This window comes from Hemicordylus capensis, chromosome 2 (assembly GCF_027244095.1).
Source record: "Hemicordylus capensis ecotype Gifberg chromosome 2, rHemCap1.1.pri, whole genome shotgun sequence".
In the NCBI taxonomy this organism is placed as follows: domain Eukaryota; kingdom Metazoa; phylum Chordata; class Lepidosauria; order Squamata; family Cordylidae; genus Hemicordylus; species Hemicordylus capensis.
In genome coordinates, this window is record NC_069658.1 from 38,243,186 (window position 1) to 38,255,487 (window position 12,302).

The 12,302-nt window shown below is 43.0% G+C and overlaps 1 protein-coding gene across 24 annotated transcripts in view; it reads right to left on the reverse strand.

The window, feature by feature from the left end:
* The window catches only part of PDE4D (phosphodiesterase 4D), a 990,732-nt gene that overhangs the window by 6,315 nt on the left and 972,115 nt on the right, over positions 1-12,302 (reverse strand). For all 24 annotated transcript variants that reach the window (XM_053289923.1, XM_053289926.1, XM_053289927.1 and 21 more), the window contains 5 exons: positions 12,091-12,255; positions 9,898-9,997; positions 2,762-2,916; positions 1,434-1,556; positions 529-711 (listed from right to left, as the gene is read on the reverse strand). In XM_053289923.1, the coding sequence (XP_053145898.1) occupies positions 529-711; positions 1,434-1,556; positions 2,762-2,916; positions 9,898-9,997; positions 12,091-12,255 (726 nt within the window). The remainder of the gene's footprint in view (positions 1-528; positions 712-1,433; positions 1,557-2,761; positions 2,917-9,897; positions 9,998-12,090; positions 12,256-12,302) is intronic.

The following is a 12,302-nucleotide window of genomic DNA, read 5'->3' on the forward strand; positions in this document are numbered from 1 at the left end:
GGGGGCCCCAAGCTGAGCAGGCCTGTTCTACGGGAAATATCTTACAGTGCTCACATGTAGTCTCCCATCCAAATGCAAACCAAGGCAGACCATACTTAGCAAAAGGGACAATTAATGCTTGCTACCACAACACCAGCTCTCCTCCCCATTGTACGCCATCTCCTGTCAACTGAATCTATATTGCAGAAAATTGTTGTAATGGAACCCATTGGCATCCATACAAGTGCAACCTCCCGCACAGTATGAGATGATGACTTTCAGCTTCTTCCTATATCGCTGCTGCCCGATATAGGTGTTTCCCATAGTCTGGGAAACATACCAGCGGGGGTTCGAACCAGCAACTTCTTGCTCCCTAGGCAAGCTACTTCCCCGTTGTTAGTACCTTTCTTTAAATCCTATTTAAAAAAAAAAAAAAAAAAAACTTCAGTATTACTTAGAGCTACTTTTATCTACAAAAAGGTACTTCATATTCTATGAACCACATTCCATATTGTTTAACCAATATTGTTTAGCAGGTGTTAAATGTACCTGTGATTTTTCTACCGATGCATTGTGCTTATCACACATAGGACTTATCTCCATGCCCCTCTCTCTCTCTCGGTCTCCCTGTCGAAAGAACTCTTCCATGATTCTGTCTGTCCACTGGCGATATAGTTGGAGTGGCTTCGTTGGATTGCTTAGATCTGCACAGTGTACCATATTTTGTAGAACCTAAAATAGACAGAGAGATATTTTTCTCCAGAGAACCTGTGGTGTTATTCTGCTGGAGACCAAGCCCTTTTCCCATTTGCACATTTGGTGGGTGTGAAAACAAAAATCTCAAAAATACATGTAGTGCAAGGTTTATTCTGAACAGCAAAGGGATGATGTGCTGGGTGTTTTTCACACTGACATTAATAAGCTTCCCAGTTCTCTCACATCTGTAGCTTCTGCCTGTAACAAAAGGCCAACAATATTCTAAGTGCAAGACTGATCAGTTGCAAAGGAATCTGAAAGTTGGGCCACAGTACATGTAATCAAGAAAATTAGCTTGGATGCTCTCGAGCACTGGGAAATAATTCAGTGACTGACAGAATGCAAAACTTTAGCTCTATTCAAGCATTCCAAATCTGTGGATGCCTGACCCAGGCCGCTATCCTGAGGAAGAGATTCTCCCTGTGATTCAGAATGCTTGAAGGGCCTCCAATCTGAATTACAGGGAGAATCTCTCCCCGAATACAGCGTTTGTCTCTTCAGACCAATGCTGTACACTTTGTGAGATTTCAGGTCACATCGGCAGAGGGAGGGGGCTTCAAGGCAGAGATAAAATTAAGAGGCATAACTGAAACTTGGGAGAAATGGTTAGTGAAGGTGGAAATAGCAAGCAGTCCAGAAGGGACATGGTAGATAGGAAGTAAAAAGGTTGTCAGTGTTTCTAGCATGCGGCTTCTTACCTGGATCCTATCTGAATAGTTATCAAGAAGCAGAACGCCGGAGCTAGTCACTTTCTTGGTTTCAACCATAGTTTTCAAATCGGCTAATAGATTCATATGCTTAGACATATCTGTTGCAAGCACCTTGGAGGAGAAGAGAAAGCAAAAAGGTCACTAAAATGATCTACATTCCAAGTTTAATGCAAGTTGGTGCAGATTTTAAATTAAGGTAGTATATATGGAGGCAACAATAGTGTTATGTTTTGTGAGCAGAAAACAGATTATCTCTGAGCTAGCCTTGGCCAGGTTGAAATTCAGGACTCAGCCATAGATCATTTTGTTTTATGATAGGCTATATGGTATTTCATACAGGGCTCACTTATAATTTAGCAGCATTTTTTTAAAAGGGTCCTGCAACATTGCTCTGAGCAGAATACAGCACCTTCTGTTGTATTCTATTTTGGTTTTTAAATACCATATAGCCTATCATTAAACAAAATGATCTATGGCTGAGCTTTGCAAACTGGGGCTGCCAAGAGTGTAAACTGCCCTGAGCCATTTTTGGAAGGGCGGTATAGAAATCAAAATAAATAAATAAATAAATAAATAACAACAACAAACGGCAAGTGCCGCCTTTGTAAAGAAGCAGATGAAACAGTGGACCACCTAATCAGCTGTTGTAAAAAGATCGCACAGACTGACTACAAACAAAGGCATGACAAGGTAGCAGGGATGATACACTGGAACATCTGCAAAAAATACAAGCTACCTGTAGCCAAAAATTGGTGGGACCATCAAATTGGAAAAAGTTGTAGAAAATGAAGATGCAAAAATATTATGGGATTTCTGATTACAAACAGACAAACATCTGCCACACAATACACCAGATATAACTGTAGTCTAGAAGAAAGAAAAACAAGTCAAAATAATCAACATAGCAATACCAGGGGATAGCAGAATAGAAGAAAAAGTAATGGAAAAAATCACAAAATACAAAGATCTACAAATTGAAATTGAAAGGCTGTGGCAGAAAAAGACCAAAATAATCCCAGTGGTAATTGGCGTCCTGGGTGCAGTTCCAAAAGACCTTGAAGAGCACCTCAACACCATAGGGGTCATAGAAATCACCATCAGCCAATTACAAAAAGCAGCATTACTGGGAACAGCCTATACTCTGCGACGATATCTATAACAATTGACAATAAAATTCAGCCATCCCAGGTCCTTGGGAAGGACCTGATGTCTGGATAAAACAAACCAGTCAATAACACCTGTCTGACTGTGTAAACAAGAAATAATAATACTAATGATAAGAAGTAGTAGGGAAGTAAATTGAAAAGGTGACTCACAATGTCGATGACCATTTTCCTCAATGATTGCCTCTGTTTTTTGGTCAGATTCTGGAAAATGTCACAGTTCTCCTCCTGCAGCAGTTTGAAGCCCACAGCTAAATGATGGTTTTCCAGGACGGATGAATCATTGTACATCAAGGCGAGTTCAGAATCTGCAAGAGAGCCATAATAAGGCAGAGTGTTAGGAGAGCCTATATCGCTTCTCTCGCCCATTCACATGTTTTGTTTCCGATTCCTCGTGCTCTTAAGGTTTCCCCAAAAGGCACAATTTAGAATTCCAGTGTTTGGAAGAGTATCGTGCTTATCAATATTGGAACATGTTTCCTCCAGTATTGGTGAGATGGCCAGTGTGTGTCAAATGCCCTTTCCAAAAAACAGACTGGGATCTAGGCTACATATGACAACGGTTATCAATAGACCTTTCCTTTGGCTACTGAAGGGGCTTTGCAGAATTCCAAGAGCAAAGAAAATCGGCACAGTGAAGGCCGATTACTATCAAATTTTGCAGCAAAGGCTTACTCTGCCTACTACACATGCTCAGTAAATCTACAAACAAATAAGGGAACTCCACCTCCTTGCATATACACCATGTCAGATGGGGGCAAGTCTCTCTGCTCCATTTCTGGAACCGATGTATTTGTCTAACTATAGTGTCAGGCACACAGAGCCAATGGCATGTTCTTTTGCTGTTATTTTAGGGTCCAACAACCGCACTATAACTAGCTTCTTATGTTGCCGATTCCTTGCCTAGAGTTTCTCCTGTCCACTAGTTTGTGCTCTTCCTCCCACAAAGTTCTTCCAATTGACCGTGACCAATGCAGGCCGAGCTTTTAAAGAAGACCTACTCTTGTCCCGTATTGCATGAATTCTTTCCTTTTATAGACTTTTCCCAAGTCATAGCTCCAAGCTTACCAGTGTTCACTGCTACCAAGGACTGCAGAGAGAAATAATCTGTTTTCTAAATGCAGTGTTTACACGAAGGTGCGTGTGTTTATATTAATTGGTACATGAACAAGAAATCCAGTAGGGTTCACATACAGTGTTTTGGAATGTCCATTGTAAAGACAACAAAACTATTTCCTTGTATTTTCTTAGATTCACCTAACGAGGGACTCCGTTGCATCTACTCAATACACAGACGGGCTCCATTCCTCCAGAGCTATAAACACTGCTTGTCATTTGCTAGCACTTATTTCTTTTTCAGTTTCCACAACCTTCTGCTAGCTGTATCTCAGTGTGCTCCAGTGCCTGCACTTTTTATTTATTTTTTAAGTCCAGCCATAAAATCCTTGCAGATCAACAGAACTGTATAAAGAATATCTTGCACTTTGATTTCAGGAGTCTTATTGTGTATTCTCCTGCAGCCTCACTCTCCTTAACAAACACGTGAGCCAAGAAATCCTCGCTCTGACTCTTTTTCTCCCAAAGGCAAAACATGGCAGACAGAGCAGAGAGATGAGAAAGACCTTGTTTGCCAAGGACATGGCTTTTAACTCATCACCACATCTGACAGGTTTAAGCACTAAAGCAAACAAAATAGTCTACCTTTTAGAAAAGCAACCTCCTACATTGAGTGAGTAATTCATAAAATTCTTACACTTTTAGAGTTCTGTATTTTAAAAATTATTTTGGAAGGGGGAACACGAGGGTTTTTAAAGCATTCTAGTTGTTATACCTGTCGTGATATGGCAAGCTACCTGTAATACTTAGGGAGGAGTATGCACAAAGATCTCTGAACAAATTAGCCTTTTACAAGTGAACTGCATGTATTGTTTTAAAAACAAACAAAAAAGTCCTGAAGCAGGTAATGGCTTATTTCCAACATATATAACAATCCAGATTACTGTAAAAACCTAGACTCCTACTAATGAAATCCTCTCTGTCATGAGCCTGAGTTTCTCAATTTTTTTCAGCTTTTTCCCAGTTGCTAAGGCCCAAAGACTCCCGAGAAAACTTAGCAGTTAAAGGATAAGGGGACAAATACATGTGTGGATTGCTAACTGGTTGAAGGAGAGGAAACAGAGGGTAGGGATAAATGAAGAGTTTTCACAATGGAGGGAAGTAAGAAGTGGGGGCCCCCAGGCATTAGGAAGGGGGTTGAAAATAAAAGTGCTAATATTATAATAACCTTATACAAAACTATGGTGTGGCCACACCTGGAGTACTGTGTACAATTCTGGTCACCACATCCAAAAAAAGGACATTGTAGAACTGGAAAAGGTGCAGAAGAGAGCAACCAAGATGATCAGGGGCCTAGAGCACCTTTCTTATGAGGCAAGGCTACACCACCTGGGACTATTTAGTTTAGAAAAAAGACGACTGTGGGGAGACATGATAAATGTCTATAGAATCATGCATGGAGTGGAGAAAGTGGATAGAGAGAAATCCTTCTCCCTCGTACATAACACTAGAACCAAGGGTCATCCCATGAAATTGATTGCCGGGAAATTTAAGACCAGGAAACGGAAGTATTTTTTCACACAATGCATAATCAACTTGTGGAATTCTCTGCCACAGGATGTGGTAACAGCCAACAACCTGGATAGCTTTAAGAGGGGCTTGGATAACTTCATGGAGGAGAGGTCTATCAATGGCTACTAGTCGGAGGGCCACCTCCAGCCTCAAAGGCAGGATGCCTCTGAGTACCAGTTGCAGGGGAGTAACAGCAGGAGAGAGGGCATGCCCTCAACTCCTGCTGTAGGCTTCTAGCAGCTGGCATCTGGTGGGCCACTGTGTGAAACAGGATGCTGGACTAGATGGCCCTAGGGCCCGATCCAGCAGGGCTGTTCTTAAGTTCTAACTACAAGTTTTGTTAAATGCATCCAGGCCAGCCAATGAAGTGTTTAACTTCTGTTTACTAAAGAGCAGCCAAAGGGAGAAAGTCCAGATCAAGATCACAGCATTTGGTGGGGGTGGGGGGGGATTTTCACCCCAACCACTGTTTGAATCTGGGTCAAACCTCTCTCCCTGCCCCACCCATGACTGCTATGTCCAGGAAAGAATCTCGTATTGCTGCCAACAGGAACTGGAACTTCCCTCCTGCAACAGAGAGCAGCGAGGAGGTGCTATAGGTATGGACTGTGGTAGGGGCAATCCCGCTCTCACTGTTGTGCTCCTCAGCCAGATCAGACTCCCACTGCATTTGCTCTGTTTGGTAAGCAATCCACATTTCATGGCCAATGACACATCAACATGTAGGCTGGCCGTAAACTTACTGGCTGACACGATACCCAGTGGCAATGGTGATGGGAGAGTATTGTGGTGCTGCTGCCGCCGCGGACACAGAAGCTGAACCTGCTTGGCTGCGCTATCAACATTGTTGCAATTTCTCTCATTGTGGTGAATGGAACTATGGTATCACTGGTAGCGCAACCAGCATCCTCCTCCCCAGAAGCTCCACGATACCCTCCTGTCACTGTTGGCTCTGTGTATCATGTCAGCCACTGTACAGGAGGCCTCTGAATTTCACAAGGGCTACCTCCACAGAAAGTTCAGTGAACAGTGAAACCACGATATATTTTATTTATTTAACTTATTTCTATACCACTGTGTCTCTGGGCAGTTTACTATTTGAAAATATTTGAATATTTGGTAACATTGCAGTGATAGTACTTCTCAAACCCTAAGCAATGGTTTGAGAAGTCAGCAAGGTTTAGGCACCGACGCAGCTAAATATTCAGTTAACAAATTCCCCATAATGGAAAGAGAACTGTGACTCTCATCTTGGGACACCCTCAAGTTGGGATGGCCCACATGCACTTTTGTTGCGGCTGGGAAGTGGCTGACATCCTGACAAGCTTCACTAGGGGAAGTCCTGTTGACATTTATTCGTCCTCTAGAGAATCTCTGGAGTTGTACCAGTGGGTAATTTAGTCTGGATCCCAGCCAGTGTCTGGGCTACTTCATCTACAGGCCTTTGCACAGAATCTCCTTTAGTGCTATCATTTATGACATGGGGTCTAGGCAGCTTCCCTCAGTGTTGTTCTTTTGCAAGGATTATTATAGATTTGCTTCAAACCCCAAAGGAAAGCAGATCTCAGTTTCCAATTTACAAGATTACACTAGACAGCCATTATCAGCCAGGCGGAGAACCTGCCAATTCAAAAATCAAGGGTTTTTAAAAAATATATATGCCACTCTCCCTTGGATGAGTCATTCCACAAGGGGGTCAGATGATGATTTGAAAAATATGCAATATTCCTGATGAGAATAAAAAAGATACGGTTTAGAAAGTCTAGATTGAAGTTGAACTAAATTTTCTTGGCACTTTATGCTAATACCATAAAGTGATGATACTGTTAAGAGCTCCCAAGGACGGGTTTGGTAACATCACCTTGATTTTTTGCTAATTTAAAGTATCGTGTTATATGCAGCGTTCAACTTGAATCTCTGTGGGGCTGCAAAGGGCAATGGGCATCAAGACAACTTAGGAAACTCTGAAATTCCTAACTTCCCTCCTTGCGGATGATTCATCAAATTACATTTCACTAGAAGGCAGCCCACAGGCCATCCATCTACACAAAAATAGATTCAGGGTCTAGGCTGAAACCAAGTTTAAAAAAAAAAGATCTGGAAATTCTTCTTTACACCAGCATGTAGTATTGGTTCAAGGGAAGTGGTATTAGGAGCATAGGAAGCTGCCCTATATTGAGTCAGACCACTGGTCCATCTAGCTCAGTATTGTCTACACAGACTGACAGTGGCTTCTCCAAGGTTGCAGGAAGGAATCTCTCTCCGCCCTTTCTTGGAGGGAACTTGGAACCTTCTGCATGCAAATAGGCAGGTGCTCTTCACAAAGCACCCCCATATCTTACAGTGCTCCCGTCTCCCATTCAAATGCAAACCAAGGTGGACCCTATTTAGCAAAGGGGACAATTCATGCCTGCTACCACAAGATCAGAGTGCTTGCCAGAAGCTCTGCATATATAAGCCTAGTTCTCACTGAAGAGGGAAGCCAGCATCTGGGCTTTAATGCAGACTGAAGGGGACTCTCGTGATTGAACGCTCCTCCATAACAAAAAAGATCCCTGCATTTAGAAAACTAACATGCCAAGGCGAAGGCCAGGTTTGAACCCTTCTTCCTGACATCTGGTTTTCTATATGGAGGGAGTTAATTGTGTGGAAGAGCATTCAGTCGCGTGAACCCCCATCTGCAGACTGAAGTGGTATATAGCCCAGGCACAAGGGTATCTCTTCAGTGAGGCCCAAATAACACCAGTTGCGTGTCATTTTCTCAAGCATTTTCGTCTCTCATCAAATGCAGCGGCAGAGTTATCATATGGAGTTGAAGACAAGGACAGAGTGTGTCTTTTCATCACCCTTTCCCCTCTAATGTGATGGTCAAAATTACTTATGTTCCTTTTCCCTCTATTGGTGGAAACGTATGTATCTTTTCTCTATGGGCAGAAACGCAGCTCCAAGGGAAGCATTCTGAGCAAAGAAACCTCCAGGAGGGGAAAGGCTTAAGAGGCCGTCCCATCCATCTCTGCAGCTGTAGAAAACATCCAAGGAAAATGAGATACAGCTAAGCATCATGTGTAGTTTGAACCTGAGAACTGAGCCACAGGCGAAAGCTGCTGGGGACCTCTGCAGTACGTTACGTAGACCCAAAGAGAATGAATAACCCGTATGGCAGATGAAATGGGAGGGAAGCAAGCTCTACAACAGATCATTATATTCTTGTTTACACTGTCTTTTCCCCCTACTCCTTTACTCCCTTTAATCTCCTCTTTTTAAATCTCATTTTCTTCTCAGGAAGCTTGTTCTGTTTTCCACAAAACATAACGTTCTTTTACCTGAAATATGACAGAGGACTACGCAAATAGATCCCATTTTCTTTAACCTCACAGTGTTCTCTCTAGAGTGCTCATTTTGTATCATTAGAGCACAAGCAAAAAGGACACTGGGCAAGGAGCTAGAAGGTATCAAATGACCCTGGATTCTCGGTGGGCCAGAACAACCGAGGGGAACTGAAGAAGGCATGACCACATCAGTCGTGGCTCCTCCAGTTGGAATTGATTCTGTAGCTATTACAGCTGCTGTGACAGGAGTGGTCAACTGGAGGCTCTCCAGTGGTTGCAGGAATACAACTCCTGTCACCCCCCCACACTACAATTAAGTCTGTGGATGATGGGAGTTGTAGTCCAGCAATATCTGGAGAGCCTTTGGTGGCCACCCCCTGCACCATAAGAAAAGAGGAAACCACAATGCTAAAATCAGGAAATACTGCAAGCAACTTTATGTTCCTCACAAAGCTACCAGAAGCCCCTATCTGTAGTTCCATCTGTATTTTGGTGTTTCCCTTTAGGTTGTATTTATTCTTGTTACTGCTATTGTTTAGAGGTTTTGTAAACCACTCTGGTTATTTTTGGATAGAGGAGCAGAATATGTCTAGACACAACATGTGAGGAGGTAAGATAATTCAAAGAACTGGAGAAGCGAAGGGGCTCAAGAGGAAATCCATTGCTCTCACAGCCTCAAGCTACACTTTTTCCTAGAGAGGCACTGAGTTGGGAAATGCTCTGGGCATATTTACAGGGGATTGGCAAAATGAAGTGGACACTAAACAAAGGGTGTATACAGAACGCAAGAAATGTGAGGGGGGGGGCTGTCACTCGGTGGTAGAGCGCGTTGCTTTGCATGCAGAAAGTGCCAGGTTCGATCCCTGCCTTCTCCAGGGTAACAACCAAAGTAACAAGTTTACTGCGAGGCTTTACTGCAAGTTCAAAGTTGCCCCAGAAAACTGACTCAAAAAGTGGATTTTTATATCCTGGATATCAATCAGGCTACACGCTAATGCACAATGAAAAACCTGAACCATGAGTGAAGTGCTCCCCAAGAGCTTGCAGGGACTTCGAGGTAAATCTGGCCAATATGTGAATGCACACCCTCCATTCCGGAGGAGATGCAAGCTAAAGGCCCTGTGTGAAAACTGCCCAGGGACGGTTGGGAAAGACTACAGTCTCAAATCTCAGTGAGCCGCTGGCACTTAGTGTAGACCATACTGCACTAGCTGGACCAATGCTCTGACTCCGTAAAAGGCAGCTTCCTTTGTTCCTAGTTTTCTGGGTAGAGGACTATCAGGGTATCAGACACGTAGGCTGTCACTGTTACCCAAAATAAATTGCACTTACTTGTGTTGATAAGAAATTGGTTTGAAACGCCAGGGTGATCTACATCATGTATTGCACTGGCAAAAATAGCAGCCAGGATCTCCAGGTCTGTGAATACCGCCTGAGAGGGAGGGGGACGGGGAAGGGAGCAGGGAAAGATTGGAAAATAATAATTACAAAAGTGGAAAAATCACTTTATCAAACAAGACACATGAACTGACTTTCTTTCTCCCTTTTATGTTCTGATCTGTACAAGTACAAACAGGGCCCATGTATATTCACCTTTTTGCTATAAGAACATATTTAAGTTCAAGCATACAAAGTATTTTGGATGACAATTCATTGGATATTCCAACGCTTTTTCTATACCTCAAAGCAAGTCATTTTATCTACAAGTGACAAATCACTGGGAAGCCAGCCTGGTGCAGGTTTTGAAAACATGGTGCCAAAATTAATCTCAAAAAGCATTCACTGCCCATCTACAATGAGCCGTTATAAAATTTCAACCCAGCTAGAGCCAAATCCTAAACAACTGCATGTATTCAGTGCTGGAAAATGCCATACTTTATGTTGGTGCTCTGAAACAGCAACAAGTCCATCTCATCCGGAACACTTACTTCCTGGCATGGCTAGTCTTGCATCTGTTCGCAGAGCATAAGTGATGTGTGTACCAATATGTCTATGGTACAGTTCAATATGGCATTAATTGATTTCTTTTTTCACTAAGCAGCAGTTGGTCCTGCTTAATTCAGGCTCTTTTAAACACTCAATTAGGTACTGACGTTCCACCAATTTGAACAGGGCTGCTATTCACATTCAGCAATGCCTCGTTTATACTAGGAGCAAACAAACAGAGGCACTCAAATTTTAACTCTTTTTATTCAAACAACTGTGTTTAAAGCAAAATCCAAGCAAGTGAAGGGTTTATACAACTGGAGACAAGAGCTGACATGATGCATGGTGTCATGGCTCCCAAACTCTGTGCTCCGAGGCTTCCGTGGTCTCCTAAAGCAGCCTCGACACCTTTAGAAAGACAGGCAGTAAGCGCAAAGCAACCCTTCTGCAGTTTTCCCCATAAGCAGCAATGGGGACAACTGCAAAAGTGCTGCCTGCACTACTGCCAGTTCTTAACAGCCTCGGGGGCTGCCTTAGGAACGTGCAGTAGCCCTAAGGGAGAGAGTTACCCTGCACATCATTAATATTTCACTGGCTGAAATAATGACTTAACTGCTCAATGGATCCTAGTGAAATGATTAGGACAAATGTCAGACACTAAATCCAAGAATAAGCCAAAGAGCAACTGATGTTGAATCTTGCTCGAGTGTTTAATGGCTTTCATAAAATGGGAGTATTAGGTGCTCAGTTCAGAGAAACACGAGAAAAGACAAAGAAAGCCAGTGGTCCAGTTCACATGATCGATAGATGGCTTATCGATTGAGAACACAAGCTGGGCCTATGCTTTTGTCCACCCTCTCCCTTTTCCTCTTACTTTGCATGCCACTGGACATCCTGGTCTCTTAAAACTACAGTTCTGCAGCTTGTGTGAAGTTGGGGAGTTTGGTTTAGGCTCCATCCTATAAGCCAGGATGTGAAACCAGCTTCAGACTTTGGTCTCACAACCTGGCATGTAATCCTAGCTTGCAAGAGCCACAGAAGGAAGAAGATCGGGGAGGAGGAAAAGCACAGGCTTTGCACATGTTCCCAACTGAACCACAGCTTGTTTGGTTGTGGGAACTCGGCCACTGTCTTTGTCAAGAAGTGAAAAATATACACAGACATGTTATGTGTGTGCACAGGTATTTTTGCTATATTGCATTAAAAAGAAGTGCAACGTGCAAGCAAATAGTGTCCTACTGGAAAGGTGCTGACGTTATTTACTGTAGGCTGGCTACGGTACATGTAACAACTCAGAGTAGCATTTCATATTATAATGTTGTGAATCATAATCATATATGCTTAGCCACTGGATTTCGGTGGGGGGGGGAGGGATTAAATAAGGGCAAAATACCAGCAGTGTTCCATCTAACAGGGATTCCCAGATGTTGAGGACTACAACTCCCATAATCCCCAGCCAAAGGCTTCTGCAGCCGGGGTGCTGGGAGTTATAGTCAACAACACCTGGGAATTCCTGTTAGAGGGAACACTGAACACCAGGCTGTGCATTATATGCTACAAGTATGTGTTATTTCCGCCCCCTTGCCACTGTAGACTTACCTCTAAGGCTGGGGTCGACAACAGCACATGCGTAGACTGTACAACATCTGCAGCATGTATGTTGTTGTGATATGCTACATCTGCATGATAATGATCCTCCAGTGTCATCAAGTAAGTTATTAACATATCTGGTGGAATTTTAAATGTTTTTAGCAAGTCTCGTTCCTGGAGGAGAAAAGAGAAACACAGTTGCCTTTACAACCCATGCAAGC